This window comes from Macrotis lagotis, chromosome X, assembly GCF_037893015.1.
Source record: "Macrotis lagotis isolate mMagLag1 chromosome X, bilby.v1.9.chrom.fasta, whole genome shotgun sequence".
Lineage (NCBI taxonomy): Eukaryota > Metazoa > Chordata > Mammalia > Peramelemorphia > Peramelidae > Macrotis > Macrotis lagotis.
This window is the reverse complement of record NC_133666.1, coordinates 654,567,885-654,588,562: the sequence shown is the minus strand read 5'-3', so window position 1 is coordinate 654,588,562 and position 20,678 is coordinate 654,567,885. Positions and strand designations below refer to the sequence as shown.

Sequence of the window (20,678 nt, the reverse complement as noted above, 5' to 3'; positions counted from 1 at the left end):
TGGACTACATTCTTCTTTTGGTTTTTTCTCATTTTCTTATTGCTAATTAATTGCCAAATATCACATAACAGCAACAAGTGGTCAATGTAAAAATGGGTACAAGAGGGGCAGCTAGGTGGTGCAGTGGATAAAGCACCAGCCCTGGAGTCAGGAGTACCTGGGTTCAGATCCAGTCTCAGACACTTAATAATTACCTAGCTGTGTGGCCTTGGGCAAGCCACTTAACCCCATTTGCCTTGCAAAAACCTAAAAAAAAAAAAAAAAAAAAAAAATGAGTACAAGAAGAGCTAGAGCCAGCCTGAGGAATCAGAGAAGATATAGGCCTAGGAGCCAGTCAAGCATGGAGAACTCAAGGCCAAGCGCCTAGAGAACAATCTTGAGGTGTGAACCAGACCCAGATGAAGCAGAAAAAGGCAGAGAAGTAGGAGAGCTAATGATAAAAAGGGGGGGGGGGTGTCAATATAAGCAGAAATTCAGGACACAAATCAACAAGTAATAATCCAACACCAACACTAGAGGCTCTTCAGTCCCAACAAGTGTAGGGAGATGTGTGATTAATAGCTGGGTCCTACTTCCTCTCATCTTGCCATATGATGCTCCAGTGTATTTTGCATGAATCTAGGCTAATTTTCAGGGACATTGCGAGAACTGGAAAAAAATTTGTTTATCTCTGACTCAAATTTAAGGCTGTTTTAGAAAGAACTGATTGTTGGGTTTGTTCACCACCTGGGGTACCAGGGCAGCTAGATGATACAGTGAATACAGAATCAGTCCTGGAGTCAGAAGAATTTTTGAGTTCTCAGATTCTCACTCTCAAACAATAAATGTGTGACCCTGAGCAAGTCACTTTATTTGCCTCAGTTTCTTCATCTGTAATAAGAACTGGAGAAGGAAAGCAAATCAATCTAACATCTATCTCTGCCAAAAAAAAAAAAACAACCCAAGTGGGATCACAGAGAATCAGACACAACTGAAATGATTCAAGAACAACAAAAAAGCACTGCCAGTTGATGGAAGCAAAATGAATTTAAAAGATAGATTTGAGCAGAGGGACTCTCATTATGCTGGCTGGTATCCTCAGTATCTGACTCACAAATTAACTGAAAGAGCCTGAAGCAATCTCCCAAATATCCTGAGCGAAAGAAGTCAAAATAACTGCTGCAGTTAAGTGAAAAAAGGATGATGGCAGTGAAGAGAAAACCAATAGAGGGTAATAGCAATTCAAAGGAGTTGCAAGAGATGGCAGTATTGTCTCTAAAAATAATAATATAAGTCTTTAGATAGCACTTTGAAGTTTGCAGTTTTGTGTACATTATCTCATTTGACCTATTGTGGTCAAAGGAACTGGGTGAGAGTTTAAATAATTCCTCCTGCCTTATAGCTTGTTAAGTGTAAGGGGTATGATTTAAGTTCAAGACTTACTGACTCCAGGTCCAATGGTTTCCGACACCAGCACACATATAGCTTAAAGGCATATATCAGACATATTCTTTAATTGACATGTAACATAGCTATAGGAAAATCTATACTTACTCTCTATCCCACACCATGCATAAGGGCTTTCATTTCCATACTGTGAATGGGAAAAGTAAAATGAAGTAATATGAAGACTCATCTTCCTGAATTCAAATTTGATCTGTTACCCTGGGCAAGTAACTGTGCCTCAGTTTCCTCATCTGTAAAAAGTTCTGGAAAAGGAAAAGGTCAACCATTCTAATATCTCTGCCAAGAAAACCCCCAAAGGGATCATAACAAGTCAGTCACATCAACCTAGAGGAAGAATAACAATTTAGAAGATAACCCATCACCTAAGAACTCATGTATCAACTCTTGTGAATAGACTCAAAGCTACTCTTGTCCTAATCATTCAAAATCCCTCTTGTCATTCTGTCTTGACTTGGAGTGGAGAAGACCTAACTTTATTTTTTTTTAGGTTTTTGTAAGGCAAAGGGGGTTAAGTGGCTTGCCCAAGGCCACATGGCTAGATAATTATTAAGTGTCTGAGGCCAGATTTGAACTCAGGGCCAGTGCTCTATCCACTGCACCACCTAGCCGCCCCCAACTTTAAATACAACCTCAGATACTAGCTTTGTTACCTCAAGCAAGTCATCTGCCTCAATTTCCTCTATTGTAAAATAAGGATAAAAACAGCACCTACTTCCCAGGTTGATCTGAGGATAAAATGAAATAGTATTTTAAATTTTTTTTTCAATTAACAAGCATGGGGGGCGGTTGGTAAGGCAATGGGGTTAAGTGACTTGCCCAAGGTCACACAACTAGGTAATTATTAAGTGTCTGAGGTCGGATTTGAACTCAGGACCTCCTGACTCCAGGGCTGGTGCTCTATTCATGCACCACCTAGCTGCCCCTAACAAGCATTTTTACTCTCATTTCTGCCTCTTGACAGAAAAAAAAAGAAAAGAAAGAACAAAAAGTAAAATGCGGGAAAAGACCACGTGAAAAATGGCCAAGAAAAACCAATTCCCACATTGGCCATAAGAGATAATATTTGTAAAGTACTTAGCTGTTATTGTTATCACACACTCAGCTAAGTCCTTCTCATTTCTTATTCTCCCTCTTGAAAACCAGTCCAGGTGCATGTGGAAATCTTTAGAATCTCAGGGAGCAAAACTGGAAGGGTGGGCAACATAGAGACTGTCACTTTTGTCTTGCATCGATTTATTCAATACCCTTGGTTTAGAAGCCAGAATGTTTGAATTATAGTCCTAGCACTGTCATTGTCTCAAGAAAGCTCCTACCCCAATTTGGGTCTAAGTTTCCCCTTCTGTAAAATAAGGGGGATTGAACCGGATCATCTCAAAAGCCCCTTCCATCTCTGGGTGTCTGGGTCTCAGGATTTTGTGATTCCCATCACAGGTTCTACTTCAGACTCTGCTTCTAATCTCCTATGTAAGCTTAGGCAAATCACTTCCTTTTGCTGAGTCTTTGCCTCTTACCGAAGTCACAAGGGGAGAAAGGTCCCCTCCTAGTCTTCTTCTGGGGGGAGGGAATATTGTCAAATAAAACTGTGTATGAGAAAAAGTTTTGAAAAATCTCACAAAAAGGTCCTTTAGAAGAAAAAAGTTCTTCCTCACATCTGATCTCAGGCCATGTACGTACGCTTTGTTCTTGGAATGTCCCTAGCAGAAAAGAAAGAAATTGTATCTGGTTTCCCACTATTCTCTGCATTAGGGTTCCACATTTCAGACAATCGTTGTTACATCATCCCAACCTCATCCTCATTTTTTTTAAGCCTTTTCCCCAGGCTTCTTCCCAGACCCTGAAAAATGTTGCTAGGGAGCAGAGTTGTGCCACATGCCTAGAGCTCTGGGGTCCACCATTCAATTCAACAAGACTCTATTGAGCATCTGCTATTTAATACACATGCTGCTAGGTGGTACAGTGGATAGAGTGCTGAACTGGAGTCATCTTCCTAAGTTCAAATCAGTCCTTTACTAGCTGTGTGACTCTTGCCTGGTCATTTCACCCAGTTTGCCTCAGTTTCCTCATCTGTAAAATGAGCTGGAGAAAGCAATGGCAAACCACACCAGCATCTCTGCCAAAACCCCAAATAGGGTCACAAAGAGTCATACAGAACTCAACAATAACATGTGTTTAATAAATAAAGGCAAGGCCCTGCCTTCAGCTCTTAAAGTCAACTAAACATAGGAGAAATAGACAGGTGTCTCTTAGCATCCTGTCATTGTCCCAAGACTGCCCTCACTTCTAGAGGACCCATGGCGGCCTACCTGCCCCCTCCTCAGAGGAGGCTTCTGCTCCCTCTGTGGTAAAAGCTCCTTCCCCCCCTGGCCCTGCCCCTCCCAGTGATAGGAAGTGGGTGTGGGGGAGCAGAGGCCTTTGTAAGAGGAACTGATGCTCCCAGTCCTGCTACTCAGAGAGCCAGAACCAGGTCATGTCTGAGCCCCCACCGGGAGCCCCCTGAACCTGCTTCACCCCAGGGGACCCAACCTAGGGCCACGGGGATCAAGAATTGCAGACACCATGGTGAGTTGTTGTCACAGCGCAGCTCAGGGCAGTTTGACTCAGCTTGAGGTAGCTCCCTGCCCCACCCCACCTTGTCTTGGTAGGGCGTCTGAGGTTCAACAAAGCATAGGGCTCCTCTCTGGACTCGGTCCCTGCTTGATATAGACCTCTGGGTATGCCGTTACCCAGATACATCCCTGCTTAGTCCAGGTGACAGCCTTCTCCCAGGTCTGCCCACTTTTCCCCAAGACCCAAGAGAAAAGGATGGGGCCCCTGATTGACTGCCTAGGATCTGAGTTCTAATCCCAGATCTATCATTGACCCCCAGAATTGCTATGGTGAGTCCCTTCCCTACTTGGTACCTCAGTTTTAAATGGGGAGATTGAATTTATTTATCTGGAAGGGTTTTGTGAACCAAGGGCTCAAGTCCACTTTCCTGGAGAGCTCAATGCCAGAACTTTTAAGGGATTGGTCCAAGGATAGCTGATGCTACCCCTTCAGGGGAGAGAGATATCAAAGCTCATCCTGCCATTGCTGTTTGTCCAGGAAGCTGACCTGGGACTGTCCAGGAGATTTCCCTAGAGTCTCCCTCCCTTCTGGCCCCAAGGACCCCGCCAGTGTCTGTGACTGGCAGCAGGATTCAGCACGGATGGGATCCTTGTAACCACAGTAAAACCACCAGAGATAGCAATAGCTATTTCTCTACTGTTGGTGTTGTCACACCAGAGCATGGAAAGTCCTAATGCTGATCTCCTTAGGCCTAGTGATCTGAGAATAGCACTCATCAGGCTGGGCACTGGGATAACTAAAATCTCATCCTGAAATCTGCTGCTGACTATTGAAGTTGGGCAAAGACTCTCTCCTTTTCCTTGATTTCCCCATCTGTCATGTGAGATGGTTGGATCAAATGCTCTCTGACTTCTCAGTCTGACCATTCTGTGTTCTAGGGTTTTTCCCAGCCCTGAAGTCCTTGGTTGTATTTCCTAAGAATGATTGTTTGATGTTCTCTGAAAGTATAAGCAGGGATGGTTGGAGCTGATCTCTAGGCTCTGTCTTGAGGTCCAGTTATTTGAGTTCCCTGGTTTGTGACCCCCAGTGACTTTCTGGGGATCTCCACGCCAGTCTCTCTTCTCCCCCTGGGCTGCAGTGGTGGAAATCAAAATTGAGGAATCTTCACTTTAGTTGTCTCCATCCCTTCATCTAACCAGACACATTTCTTTGTTAATAGTGGGAAAGATTGTAAAGAGTTAAGGAAGGATGAGGGTAGGACAGGATGACTGGTTCTTGAGGGGAAAAGGACTGAGGAAATGGGAATCTGGGTCCCTGAAGGAAGCTAGGGTTGGAGCTACATACTTGGATTTCTGAGAGGAGAGGAAACTTGGGACTTAACAGTCCTGTCCAAGAGAGGAAAAGGGATTTGGAGGAGAGGGGGATATATACCTTGGTTCACAAAGGTTTGGAGACCTGACTACATAGGTCTCTGAGAGGAGAAGAAATTAAGTCCCCAAATGACAGAGTGTCCAAGAAGCACAATGAATGACAGCAGTCAGACCACTGGGCCTGAGAGAATCCAGCTGAGGAAATGAAGGTGTTGGTTGCTTCCATTTCTGCTTTGCCCTGATTCTGTGATATCTGAGCTCACCTCCACCTCAGGACAGAGAGACCCTAATGGTGGCATTTGTGGTGAAGGTGACAAGAAGGCTGTGACAACCCAACCAGTGTGTCATTTTCTTTAACCTAGACTCAGTGGAAAGCAGCTGTTTTGACAATGAAGCTAGGAAATAAGAAGCACCGAATGTGGTTGCAGAGGATGCTGAGAGGGAAGAGAAGAGGTCATGCCAGGAAGATGAGCCTCCTGGGGCTCTATTTGTCTATAATAGAATGTCTTTGTGATATCCCTTGATAAGAAGTCAACCAAAGTAGAATGTGGGATCCTGAATTCAAATCCTGCCTTAGATATTTACTAGTTGTGTGACTACACGTCAATTAACCTCTACCTCAATTTCTTCATCTATAAAATATAGCTAAGACTATCTACCTCACAGGATTATTGTGAAGGTCAAATGGATTAACATAGGTAAAGCATTTTGCAACCTTAAAGGACTATTTAAATGTGAGCTAAAATTATTATTGATGAAGGAGAGAGTAGTTTCTCCTTTTATTTTTATCTCCTTTGTAACACAGTGTGTGGCGCATACTGGGGTGCTTTTAAAGTTTCTTGGATTGGGCTGGTTTAGACCAGTGACAGCTACAGTTATAGTGACAATGGGACTGATAACAACGGGTTTCAGCAAGACAAAGATGATGGAACAGTGGTCATGGTGACACTGATGGGGGACAGACTGTAAAAACTTCAGTTTTTATTCTTGACCAGAACCAATATATGTATAACTAATGGTGATGGGAGGGCGAGAGATAACAGAAAGTGTTCAAAACTAGTAGTCAAGAGAGAGGGGGTGGACTTGCCATATGACCTTTGACAAGTCCTTTCCTTTTTCAATTTCCCCATCTGTAAAATAAGAGAGTTGGTCCTCCACATTCTCTCATTTTGAATTCTAAGGACTGTCCGAGCTCTGATACATTCTGTGTTCTAAAGCACAAAGTGTCAGACTAAAATTATAATAAAACAGAAATCTGAGCCTATCTGCAGTCCACAGGGATCCTTTGGATGTATGCTTTTGTAACCCTGTTTCTATTTGAGTTAGAAACCACTGTTCTCAGGCCCCTCCCAGTTTTGATGGTCTATTTTTTAAGTTCCTTCTGAGTTCTGACATTCTATCCTCTAAAGGGCTGAGAGCTCCAATAACCTAATTTCTCAACTACCAAAAGCAGATATGACAGAAAGGACTGGATTTGGAGCAAGAGGAGCAGAGTCCAGTCCTTGGTTCTACTGCCTATTAGCTGAGTGTCACCTCTGTTTCTTACTCTTTAAAATTAGGGAATTGGTCAAGAGATCATCTTTAAAAACCCTTCCAGTCCTGAATTCCATCATCTTCACATCCCTGACATTCTTTGTACAAAAACTCTCTCACTTTTGTATTCAATAATAATAATAATAATGATGTGTAGATCCACGTAATATTTACATACCATTTTAAATTTCTTAAGGGCTATGGGTTGACAGTAGATGCAATTATTAGGCCAGTTTTGTTATTAAGAGACCAAGGCTAAACAAAGTTAAAAGACTTGCCAGGATCCACACTTAATCCTGTTTGCCTCAGTTTCCTCATTCATAAAATGGTTTGGAAAAGGAAATGGCAAACCACTCCAATAACTTTGCCAAGACATATACTGAGCATGAAAAGAATACTTGATTATTGACAGTCCTTCAGCTTAGATTTTCTGTGACTGAGGGAATGTTTAAGAGTATCTCTGAAGGCACTGATGGTGACACCATGGGACAAGTAACACTTTGAAGGCTGCAAAGCTCTTAGCTTCTCCCAATAATCTATTGAGGCAGGTTCCCCAAAACTACTTGTCACTATCTTACAGTTTACCCTGAAACAAAAGGGCCTGGTGGAAGTCAGAGAGCTGATGACCTTCCCCCCATCAGACACACACACACACACACACACACACACACACACACAGACTCCAAATCCTGTATTCTTTCCAGTCTACCCAGGCAGCTAGGTAGTGCAGTAGAATCAGAAAGACCTGAGTTCAAATCAGACCTCACTATACTTATTAGCCAATCATTTAACCTCCATGTAAAATGGAGCTTACTCCCAAGATTCCTTTGAGGATCAAATGAGAGATTCATAAAGCATCAGGCACATGGTAGGTTCTTAGTCAAAGATTCTTTGTTTTTGCTTTTCTGCTATGTTGCCTCTTGCCTCCCTTCTCCCCTATGTCTCAGACTAGGAGGGGCAGCAGGAAGGGTAGGATGGAGCTGAATTAGGGAGAATGGGTTTAATTAGGGACCAGGAATGTCAGAATGGGCTGATGAGAGGTAAATCTCTTCCTATGGGGATCTCTCCCTACACAGGCTGTAGGAACCTAGAGCTTTTTAGCTTTTCCTTCAGAGGCAAGAAGTAGGGTGGGGCTGGCCCGGAGCCCAAGAGTAAGGAAGACCGAGGCACAGCAGCCACAACAGCATCTCCCCAAGGCAGGGGCCACTCTGCAAGACTTCCCCCCAGCTTGGCCCAGGCTGCGGGCAGCAGGACGGAAGGAAGTGGCTCTTTCTTATTCTTTGTTCATCATCCACAGTAGCCCCAGGAGTTGGGGGGTGGGAAGCGGGGGAGGCCGGTCCTGAGGCTCCCCAGAAGATCAGTCACCCTCGATCCCAGGGAGGCCACACCCAACCTGGCCTTGGCTTCTGGCTCCTCCCATATACCTGTTCACTGCTAGTCAAACTGCCTATTATACTGGATATGACTTGGAGAAAAAAGCACTTAATCACTCTAGGCCTCAGTTTCAACACTTGTTCAAAGGGAATAATCATAGCTGTGCTTGAAGCTGGAGTTAACAATTCTTGCTTCTGGGACAAATTCCCAGTATCTGTAGGAATGAGCATGGAGGCCAGGGAAGAGGAAAGGAGTAGAGATAAACAATCTGCCCCACTTGGGTGAAGTTGCAACAGGGAACGGGTGATCCATCTCCCAGAGAGTTGACCTTCACCTTTGCATGGTGGGAAGGGGACAACAAAGAGAATGAAGGTGGGCCCTAAGAGAGGGGTATAACAGGAATGGGATTCTGAGGGTAACGGCCTAGGGCTGGACAAAGAAGTAAACAGAAGAGTTCTCACTGGACTGTTGAAGAGAAATACACCAATGGCACTGATACAATTTAGATTGGTGTCAATGCTCAAAGTATTATGAGAAATGAGAGGAGAGAAAGACTACTTTGGGGAAAAGGAAAGAAGGGGAAAAGAAGGCTTAAGAAAGGCATACCTGAGCTGAGTCTTAAAGGAAGGGAGGAAATTCAAAAGAGAGAGTTGAGAGGAGAAGCTTATTTTAAACATAGGGGATGAGGATGGCCTTCAAAGAAGCTCATCTGGGGCTTTTTCAGTCTGGAAAGTGCCATGACCCAAGTTGGTCCAGAGTCATGAAGATGGGTGAAGGGGGTGGGGGAGTTACTGACTTCCTGCCCTTCCCTTCACCCACTGCTGCTAACCCTTCTCACTCACAGCTGTCCTCCTTTCACAACACCCCCAGTTTGGTTGACTCATCTAGCTTGTAGTCAACTGTGACCACAACCTCTTTTTCCAGACCTTCCTTCTTTTTTCTCCCTCATTCTCCCCAGGCCTGTCCTCTCTATCAAAAAGGGTTTTCAACAACTCACCACTATAGTGTGTATCTCCCAAGTAAGTGAGTGCCCCTGAAGTCTCCTAGCTGGGAAGCTCAGTGTGTCCCCAGAAGCTGATCTAGGTTCAGCTTCTATGGTTTGACCACAAACTAGCAAGAGGGTGGATGAGATAGGACACGGAACTTGAGCCAGGAAGGCCTGTGATTAAATCCTGCCCAAGACATTTACTGTGTATGTGATTTTGAGCAAGTCAATTAACTTCTCTGGGACTCAGTTTCTTCATCTGTAAAATGGGAATCATAATGATAACTGACTCACAGGGTAGCTGTAAGGATCAAATGAGATAACACATATAAAGAGCTCAAAGTGCTGTATACGTGCTACCTATTATTATTTATGCAAGCCCTTTTGAGATCATAAAACCTTTAGTTTCTTCTGTAAAATACGGAGGCTGGACTAAATGACCTCTAAATTTCCTTCTGACTTATTCTGAATCTATGAGTCTTCACTTGTTGAGAGGCCAAGGGAAGTTGCTTCACAAAATTAGTCCTACAGGCAGGCAGGGTGGAGCAACAATGCTGACCAAAATCCTCTAAATCCAAATCCAGTGGTCCTGTCCATCATAATAGGTCTTGTCCCTCCTGGGCCATGAGTGGTTTCTGTCCCATCCAACAAGATAGGATTTAGCTCCAGAAAGGACTTCCCCTGGCCCATTTGAGGACTGTGATGTTTCTCAGGAAGGAAAAGGCACTTGTGGATAACTCATACAAGAACCAATGTCTCTAAACCCCAGGACACCATGGACCAGGGTATATACCTGGGAGAAAAAAACAGAAACCAGGAAGGTTTTATTCCCCAGCAAAATAGGGAATGAAAGAGGCAACCAAAGCTAAGAAGTGTCCTTTGTCGGGGGGAGGAGTGGCATGAAGAAGGGGGAGAGGAAGCTGAGCCTGGGCCCCAATTTCCTCCTCTGTAAATGGAGGGGTTAGACTAGGTAACCTCTAAGAGAGGGTCCTTTACCTGGGTGGGGTCTAAGAATTTTCTTTTTTTTTTTTTCAAAAGTACTCATTTAGTGACTTAGAGTGCTCTAAGAGCTTTCAAATTGGTGAGGCAAATTCCCAGTATCTGTAGGGATGAGCTTTCAAAAACCAAACCTACCATTTTTAATTTTTTTTTCTTTTATTAAAGATTTTATTTGAGTTTTACAATTTTCCCCCATCTTACTTCCCTCCCCCAGCCCCCCACAGAAAGCAATATGTCAGTCTTTACTTTGTTTCTATGTTGTACATTGATCCAAATTGAGTGTGAAGTGAGAGAAATCATATCCTTAAGGAAAAAACAAAAAATATAAGAGATAGCAAGATCAGACAATAAGATATCAGGTTTTTTTCCCTAAATTTAAGGTAATAGTCCTTAGTCTTTGTTCAAACTCCACAATTCTTTCTCTGGATGTAGCTGGTATTCTCCATTGCAGACAGCCCTAAATTGTTCTTGATTGTTGCACTGATGGAACGAGCAAGTCCATCAAGGTTGATCATTGCCCCCATGTTGCTGTCAGTGTGTACAGCGTTTTTCTGGCTCTGCTCATCTCACTCAGCATCAGTTCATGCAAATCCCCCCAGGATTCCCTGAATTCCCATCCCTCCTAGTTTCTAATAGAACAATAGTGTTCTATAACATACATATGCCACAGTTTGCTAAGCCATTCCCCAATTGAAGGACATTTACTTGATTTCCAATTCTTTGCCACCACAAACAGGGCTGCTATGAATATTTTTCTACAAGTGATGTTTTTACCCTTTTTCATCATCTCTTCAGACTGAGGAGTGTGGTATGCTGGATCAAAGGGTATGCTCATTTTTGTTGCCCTTTGGGCATAGCTCCAAATTTCTCTCCAGAAAGCAAACCAACCATTTTTGATACCTGGTTTTCAATTTAGTTGGTTCTCCCTGAAATGCTATTCTGAGAAGAGGCTCATCCTAACAGCTAAAAAGGTTTAGAATATATAAAAAAGGATTGAAAATTGAAAATTTCTGCTCTAAGAGTTTTTTCTTTACTCTGAAACTAACATAGGACTAACTGTACCTCTTTTATTTCTGAATGATTTTCACATTCTCCCTAATATTCAAAACTCAAAACCCAGATTCTCTTCCACACCTCCCCTGACCCTCCCACAGAGGGACAAGGATGTGCTGGAATCAGCTCTAACCAGCTCCTCATTTAAAATGTTTAGTTTAGAGCAAAGGGTTTGGTTTATTGTTTGCTGGTTGGTGAAACTTAAGAAAGTGTTGATGTTAAGAATGCAAATTAAATGTAAATGTGTATTTTATATTTTTTTTTCATTCTTAAGATACTGATCTCCTGGCTGTTCTCATCTCTTGGGCTCTGGGCATTTTCTTGGTCTGTCTCCAGTGCCTGGAATTCTCTTTCTCCTTTTCTCTGCCTTCTGGCTTTCCTTGCTTCTTTCAAGCCTGAAAATACCACCTTCTGCTAGAGATCTTCCCAACCCCTTTTAATTATAGTGCTCTCCCTTTCTTAAACTTATCTTGCATATAGTTTGTGCATATTTACTTGTTTGTTTTCTCCTTCATTATATTGTAAACTCCTTAAGGTTGGGTCTGTTTTTGCTTGCTTTTTTTTGTATCCTCAATACTTAGCACTTAGTAGGTTCTTAATAAATATTTATTGAATGATCTTTCCACTCAGAGAACCAGCTGTTAAACATTTACAAGCACATCCCTTCATAAGCCGGTATACTCCTGGTAGGCATGGACTGGGTCTTATCCATCCCTGGCCCCCCTCAAAGCCTAGTGGAGGATGAAGTCATTCATTTATGAATCCCAGAATCGAGTAAACCCCATGCCAGCACAGAAATTCACTTAGTAGATGCCTGACATATAGGAAGTGCACCAAGTGGTCACCAAGTCTCTGCTTGAAGTCTTCTATTGAGGGGAACTCATCACCTCTTCTATTTCTACCCATGTTCCCTGTGTGACCAAACTGAACAAAGTTAATCCTTCCTCCATAGACAGCAATTATGTCATCCCAGAGTCTTTCTTTCTGCCCTCAAAGCTAGCTTATTGGGACACCTAGATGGCAAAGTGGGGGAGAGTGCAGGCCCTAAAGTCAGGAGATCTAAGTTCAAATTCGACCTCAGACACTTACTAGCTGTGTGTCCTTGGGCAAATCACACATCCCCGATTGCCTCGCATCCAGGACCATCTCCAATCATCCTGATTCATATCTGGTCACTGGACTCAGATGGCTCCAGAGGAGAAAATGAGACTGGTGACTTAGTACAGCTCCTCCCCACCTCACACAAATTCAATTCATGTGCTTGTCATAGAATCACCTCCCTGATGTCATGGTCTTCTTTGAGAATGAAGGACAAACATCATCACAGTTAGCTTCCAATTGTTAAGTTTCTTTCTTTCTTCGAGTTGTCATCTGCCTCTCCCCCCACTTCCAACCTCCTTTAATCCTCCACTGATACTACAGTATTAGTGATTTAACACTAGAGGGTGCTCTGCCATCTTCCTTCTACTCTGCTTGGGTTTATAGTGGATCCTCCCAGTGGAATGGGAAGCCCTCTGGAGGGCTTTGCACATACTTGGTGCTCAATCAGTGTTTATAGATTCAGATCAGTCAGCACCTATGGAACCATACACTGTATTTGTAACTGAAGTTAAAAATAAAAGTAAAAGACTCTAAGGAGTTAAATGGGGGAATCAACCTACAAACAGCCACTAGAAACAAGATATAGATAGACCTCATTACAAATAATCAAATGTTTGTTGAAGACAAATGAATTATTGATGGATTAATGGTTGTGGGAGAGGACAGAGGGTGTGTGAAGGTTCCTTTGGGGCCCTGGTGAATCCTGGATGATGATGATAAGGCTTTAAAGTTTGCAAAGTACTTTGGAAATATTGTCTCCTTTTATCTTTCATTTACCATCTGTGTGACTTTGGGCCAGTCACTTTACCTAATCTAAGTTTCTGCATCTTCAAAATAAAGAGGTTTGTTTAAAGGGCCTCAAATTGGTCCCTTCTGGCTTTAAATCCATGATCTTATAATCAATGACATTAAGAGCTTTTAGAGTTAGTATTGGCAGGGGTACTTCTCATCTGAGAACCACCTCCCTTCCTTCCCTGGGCAGAAGATTTGAGACCTGAAAAGTCCTCCCCCAGTTTTTTCAGCAACAAAAAAGGAGAAAGAAAGAAAGAAAGAAAGAAAGAAAGAAAGAAAGAAAGAAAGAAAGAAAGAAAGAAAGAGAGAAAGAAGGAAGGAGAGAAGGAAGGAAGGAGAAGAAAGAAAAGAAAAAGAAAGAGAGAACCAAAGGGAGGGAAAGAAGGAAAGGAAAGGAAAGGAAAGGAAAGGAAAGGAAAGGAAAGGAAAGGAAAGGAAAGGAAAGGAAAGGAAAGGAAAGGAAAGGAAAGGAAAGGAAAGGAAAGGAAAGAAGGAAGAAAAAAGAAGAAAAAAAAAGAAAGAAAGGAAAGGAAAAAAAACTTCCAATCATTTCACATAGTCTTGGCCTCACTTGCTCTCATAGACAAGATATAACCTGTAAACAAATGTAGTCGGGGTTTGGCACCTGGCCAGATCACCTAAGAGGGCGGGAGGGAGGTGGTCAGCGCCTCCCATCTGGGTAACTCCATATTAGTAGATCTGGGCAGGAGCCAAACCCCTATTACAGTAATAAGAATGAAACTAGGCAAAAGATGATAGAGCAAAGATGAAAGCCCAATAATCAGTAGAAGATAATGTAATAACTGAGGCTATTGCCTTTGGTGCTTCTAAATATATACAAACTACATCAAGCACAGAGTTGGAGTTGGAGTGAAGGAAACTGCCCCGAGTTGCCTTGCCAAAAGCCCTTAAGAAGATAAAGGCAGAGATCCAGTTGGGAGGGCACTGGGGCATCCTCAGTGATAGGGACAACCAGGCAGCCAGGAACAGGCAGATCTGACTCAAGTGTGTTGTTTAGTGTACCCCCTAAGGCCACATTAGTGCCTAAAATTTCCCCAATGAGAATAATCATAGAGCATAGGAGAGGTGTGAGTTTTTTAAAAAATAATTTGTAGGGGCAGATAGGTGGTACAGTGTAGAGCACTGGCCCTGGAGTCAGGAGGACCTGAGTTCAAATCCAGATTCAGACACTTAATAATTGCCTAGCTGTGTGGCCTTAGGAAAGCCACTTAACCCCATTGCCTTGCAAAAACCAAAATAATAATAATAATAATCTGTTGTATTGCTTTCTTTTGCTGAGAGAAATTCAGGAAAACCAAACAACATATCCAAAAAAAATGTAATATTAATAGTGTCTCATATTCCTAGTCTTTTTCCTCTTCGTATGTCTTCTTCGTGTCCTTAAATTTTGCAAAGCAGTTTCCCAATGTTCTCATCCCCATTTAATGGCTTAGAGAGGGGAAATTACTCTCTCACAGTTACCCTGGGCAGTAAATGGAAAAGTCAGTGCTTGAACCTAAGACTCTGCCATATCTGAGCCCAGTGTCATTCACACTGCTCCACATCAGTGGGCAGACATGAGTCTGGAATAGAGAGAAAAGGGTGGGGAGCCCTGGGAGCATGAGATAAGTCTGGGATGAGGAGGACAGAGAAGTGAGAGTAGCTTCAGTCAAGAGTGGTCAGTTCTAAGAAACTCTTTGGACAGGATCTAGGAGACTTGGGAAAGCAGCATAGATCTGCAGAACTTGGTAACTGTTCCCTCACCCCCTAGGAATGCTCTTTGTTACTTTGGAACTCAGTTTCCTACTCCCCCCTCTTCTCTATTCACAATTCATTCATCAACAAGCATTTAAGTTCATTTTTTTAATTTTAGGTTTTTGCAAGGCGGATGGGGTTAAGTGGCTTGCCCAAGGCCACACAGCTAGGTAATTATTGTGTCTGAGGTCGGATTTGAACCCAGGTACTCCTGACTCCAGGGCTGGTGCTCTATCCCCCCTGCACCACCTGCTGCCCCAGTCAACAATCATTTAGCTGTGGTGTGACTTCCACAAGGCTACTCCCAAGCCAGATGATGGGGATGCTAAGACAAAAGTGATTTGATCCTTGCCCTCAGAGTGGTTACTTCCTGCTTTAACCTCAATCCAATTATAGCTAGCTAGGAGGCACAGTGGATAGAGCTCCAGCTCTGGATTCAGGCGGATCTAAGCTCAAATCCAGCTTCAGATATTTATTAGTTGTGTGACATTGGTCAAGTCACTTAACCCCTACTACCTCACCATCTCTAGTCATCCTGATCCATATCTGGCTACTGGACCCAGACAGATCTGGAGGACAAAGTGAGACTAATGACAGCACAGCCCCCTCACTCACATCCAACTTACTTGCTTGTCATGGCATCATTTCCCTGATGGCATGATTTTCTTTGAGAATCAAGCATCATCACTCTCACACCCCTTTGCTCAACTCCACCCATTTCTGCTTTCTCTGTACTACTGTACCAAGTGCCCATTCTAACTCTAGCTTTGAGATGGGTAATCATAAAGACCATTCTTGGAAAGAGAATTTTAATTATCCTGACTTCAATCATCATTCCCTCTAACTTCTTTGTCCAAAACACCCTTCCCTAGCTTGTTCATTCATTTTCTCTTATATGTCCTGTCTTCCCCAATTAGAATATAAGCTCTTTGAAGGATGATCTTGCTTGTATTTTTATCCTCATTCCTAAGCACAGTACCTAATATATAGTAAACTTAATAAGTCATTTTTCATTCAGTCAGTCACGAACAGTCTCCTCTGCTCACTATTATCCCCTGTAAATCACCTTCATCTCTCTATTCATCATTCACCTTTACCAAACTCAGATGAGTTCAGCCTAACTATCTACATAGTAAAAACCAAGTGGATAAAGAATGCAGACTACGAGGCCCCTATCAAACTGGTGGTGGATAGTGGTTGTCGTTGTCTTTTGTCCTTTGTTCTCGAAGATCATGACATCAGGGAGCTGATGTCATGGCAACATTGGCTAGAGTGGATATGGTAGATAGAGTGATCTCAGATGCTTACTAATTGTGGGACACTGGGCAAGTCACCTAACTCTGCCTCAGTTTCTTCATCTGTAAAATGAGCTAGAGAAGGACATGTTAAACCACTTCAGTATCTTTGTCATGAAGGGTCAGACACAACTGAAAATGACTGAACAACAAAATAAAACTGGTCCCATAAAACATAACTTGAATTGTTATGAAGGGAAAGGTGGACCTAGAATCGGAGGAGAGGAGGTCTTTGAAAAAATGCTCAGTGCATTTAGTTAACTCCTACCCTATGCCTGTCCCTGAAATAAAGAGGCATTTTTTTTTAAAAATACCAATATCCTTCCAGTGACGCTATAGAGTTATGAGTCATGGAATACCAAAATTAGCCTCTGAAAACCAAAATTACAGGTCATATAAAGGGCAACAAAGAGGGCCATTTGGTGTGCAAACCAGCTGTGCTGTCTTAGCAATAAAGAATAATACAGAGAAGCAGCATAAGGGAGAGCATAGGAAAGATGCATGATCAGGAAAGGAAATAAGCTAGTCATATGGCAAGGGCAAGGGATAACAAATGGACAACCCTTGGAAAGGGTTTCAATCCACAGTCATACATGGGGCCATATCCAGGTATCCTGATTCATATCTGACCACTGGATCCAGATGGCTCCAAAGGAGAAAGTAAGGCTGGTGACTGAGCACAACTCTCCCTCACCTAAATCCAGTTCATTTAAGTGTCATGGCATCACCTACCACTCTGATGTTTTGGTTTTCTTTGAGAATGAAGGATAAGGGGCGGCTAGGTGGCACAATGGATAGAGCACCAGTCCTGGAGGCAAGAGTACCTGAGTTGCAATCCGGCCTCAGACACTTAATAATTACCTAGCTATGTGGCCTTGGGCAAGCTACTTAACCCCATTGCCTTGCAAAAACCTAAAAGAGAGAGAGAGAGAGAGAGAGAGAAGGATAAACATCTTCACCTTTTGCTCAACTCCACCCATCTCTGCTTCCTCTGTACTACTGTACTAAACCCCCTTTCTCATCTTACTCTGAGATGGGTAACCATAAAGTCAAAAAACATTCTTGGAAAGAGCATTTTAATTAATTATCCTGTGACTCTAATCACCATTCCCTCTGACTTCTTTATCCAAAACACCTTTCCCTACCTTGTTTATTCAGCTTCTCTCTATGTACTGTCTTCCCCTATTAGAATATAAGCTCTTTGAGGGAATGGATGATCTTATTTGCTCATATTTTTATCCTCATTACTAAAAACAGTAGCTAACATATAGTAAACGTAAGTCATTTTTCATTCGTTCACTCACCAAGGACAATCAGCAACAACAACCCATTGAGGAGGTCGAAAATTCATTTTAAAAATTTAAAAAATACTTTCTTTTACTTTATTTCTCATGAATTTTTGTGGGGGAGGGGGTATTATGTTTAAGCTTAAACAAGAATATTTTAGTAATGTATAAATGAAGTCATATTAACCCCCCAAAAAAAGAAAGAAACCAGGAAGGATGGGAATTCAAGGAAGCATGGAAGGATTTACATGAACTGATGCTGAGCAAGATGAGGAGAACCAGAAAAACACTGTACACCCTAACAGCAACATGGGGGTGATGATCAGTGCAACAATCAGGGACAATTTGGGGCTCTCTACAATGGAGAATGCCATCTGTATTCAGAGAAAGAATTGTGGAGTTTGAACAAAGACCAAGGACTATTATCTTCAATTTAGAAAAAACCCATTATCATATAATTTTGCTATCTCTTATGCTTTATTTTTTTCTTCCTTGAAGATATGATTTCTCTCTATCACATTCAACTTAGATCATTCCATTCCATTCCATGGAAACAATGTAAAGACTAACAGACTGCCTTCTGTGGGGGATGGGGGAGGGAAGCAAGAATAGGGGTAAATTTGTAAAACTCAAAATAAATAAAATCTTTCATTGGAAAAAACACAAAAAAAATGAAAAAATAATAATAAAAAAATCACATGTCATCCTGATCCCTTCTGAGGGAATTAGGGAACAAGTAAAACTACAATGGGTAGGGAAGGTTTCTCATTTAAATCTTCTCCCTAATAACATTTCAAGAGAACTCAACTTCTACTCCCTCATTGCAGAGTTGGGGCTGCACTCAACTTTGGATCTATGTCTTCCACAGATGCTTGTAGTCACAGAGCTTAAGTTTAGCTGGTTATAATCAGTTTTTAGAAGAAACTTATTCTGTCTCGGTTTCATTTAGAATTTTCCAGAAGATTTACTTAGCTTTTCTCATTATATTGGGGGAGGGGTATTTAGCACTTTGTTTTAATGTTGCTTATTTTTATTTTATTATACTTAAAATAATAATTCATAGATGGATGGTACATGCCTATAAGACTAATTCTGAAGAAACTGAGGCTGATGGATCCTTGAGCCTTGAGGATTATAAGCCAATGGGCTTTACCTATTGGGTCCAAGAATAGTAGCCCCTGCACTTCTGTCTTTGGCAAAATGGGAAAACCTAATATGATGAGGAGGAGGAGGGTCCATGTGTTTATAGTACTTAAGGTTCCTAAGATCTCTTCCTTATAATTCCCAGACTCCTCTCCTCTCCCTGATTCTTCACCTGGCTTCTTTTTGCATCTGTGAATTTGTGAAGGCAATCATTCACCCATGCCTAGAGAACAAGCTCCCTGTTTATCTCCTTCTGTGAACATCCTTCTCTCCTTCAGTCAATCTGTAAGCATTAATTAAGCTCTTACTATGTGCCAGACACAGTGTGTGTAAGTATGTGTGTATGCATTTATGTGTGTGATGTGTGTGCATTAAAGTAAATTGCATGTGATGGCATATAGTAAGCGCTTAATTCAATTACATTTTCACTGAAATTTTGCATAAAGCAGTTTTGTATACAGCAGAAATGGAAGGCAATCCCAGAGGAAAGGCACTTGGGGAGGGGAAAGGATGGAGGAGTCAGGGGAAAGGCCTCTTGCAGATGGAGACATTTAAGCTGAGTCTTAAAGGCAGCCAAGGAAGGAAGCAGAGATGAGGAGGGAGAGTGACTCAGATGCCACCTGCTCTATGAAGCCTCCCCTGATCCCCTCTTTTATTTGAGAACTCTTCAAGTTACCCTCTCCATTGTTCGGTTGAATGCTGCCTTGTTTAGGCATCCATAGAGGCATAGATTTCGTTCTTTATTTACATGTTTTATTTATTTATTTTCCTAGCTATATGCAAAGATAGCCTCTTTTTTTGTAAGTTTTGAGTTTCACATTTTTCTCCCTCCCTCTCCCTAACAGAAAGCAATCGAATCTAATTATACATTTATAACTATATTAAACATATATCCATATTAATCATGTTGTGAAAGAAGAATCAAATCAAAAGGCAAGGGGGAGCCACAAGGAGGGAAAAAACCACAATACATAAATTTTATAAATTGAAAATAGTAAATTTTGGTCTGCAATCAGGTTCCATAATTTCTAGGAGCATAGATTTAAAGTTAGAAGAGATCTCAAAAGTAATCTAGTAAACTGCCCCCCCCCCCATTTTACAGAAGAGAAAACTAAGGCTCAGAGACAAGACTTACCCAAGGTCATCTAGCTGGTTAGTGTCAGATCTAGGACTTGGAAACTAAGTCCATTATTTTTTTTCCCATTCCACAAAACAGCAATAATAGAAATAAAAGTCAATTCCATTCAATAGACCTCTATTAAATACCTGAAAGTCCAAAATACAAAGATATAGTCCCTGTTCTCATAGAGCTACAGTTTGATAAGGGTTGCCCAGAGAAGTACAATTTAAGGAGAAGAGTGATGTACAAAGGAGAGAGTTATTCAAAGTGTCCCAGAAAATGTGAGTAAAAAACACACAGAAAAGGGACATGTTAAATTTATTATGTACATTATGTACGTTATGTACATTACAAAGTAAGTTGCATATAAACAAGATTGCGAATTTCACATACAATTCATATGCAATATCTTTCCCAGTTCTACCTTATCTAAAGAAATGTTCTTATTTTTTTAGAATGAGGAAAAATGAAGATTAAAAATTTGTTTTAAATGAGGAAAATGGGGGCAGTTAGGTGGCATAGTGGATAAAGCACCGGCCTTGGAGTCAGGAGTACCTGGGTTCAAATCTGGTCTCAGACACTTAATAATTACCTAGCTGTGTGGCCTTGGGCAAGCCACTTAACTCCATTTGCCTTGAAAAAAACCTTAAAAAAATGGAATTGCTTAAATGAGGAAAATGCAGGGGCAGCATGTGGCAGAGTAGACTGAGTGTTCCTGGAAGACTTCTTTTTTTCCTGAGTTCAAATTTAACCTGAGATACAAGTCATTTGACCCTGTTTGCCTCAGTTTCTTGATCAGTCAAATGAGTTGGAGAAGGAAATAGCAAACCACACCAGTATCTTTGCAAAGAAAACCTCAAATGGGCTCATGAAGAGTCA

At 41.9% G+C, this 20,678-nt stretch overlaps 1 protein-coding gene across 2 annotated transcripts in view; it reads left to right on the top strand.

Moving 5' to 3' along the window:
* Window positions 1–229: 229 nt before the first annotated feature.
* The window catches only part of MYO1F (myosin IF), a 54,385-nt gene continuing 33,936 nt past the window's right edge, over window positions 230–20,678 (top strand). Inside the window, exon 1 of one of the 2 annotated variants that reach the window (XM_074205055.1) lies at window positions 230–4,005. In XM_074205055.1, the coding sequence (XP_074061156.1) occupies window positions 4,003–4,005 (3 nt within the window). In that variant the 5' untranslated portion in view covers window positions 230–4,002. The remainder of the gene's footprint in view (window positions 4,006–20,678) is intronic. The other variant, XM_074205054.1, reaches the window with a different exon arrangement.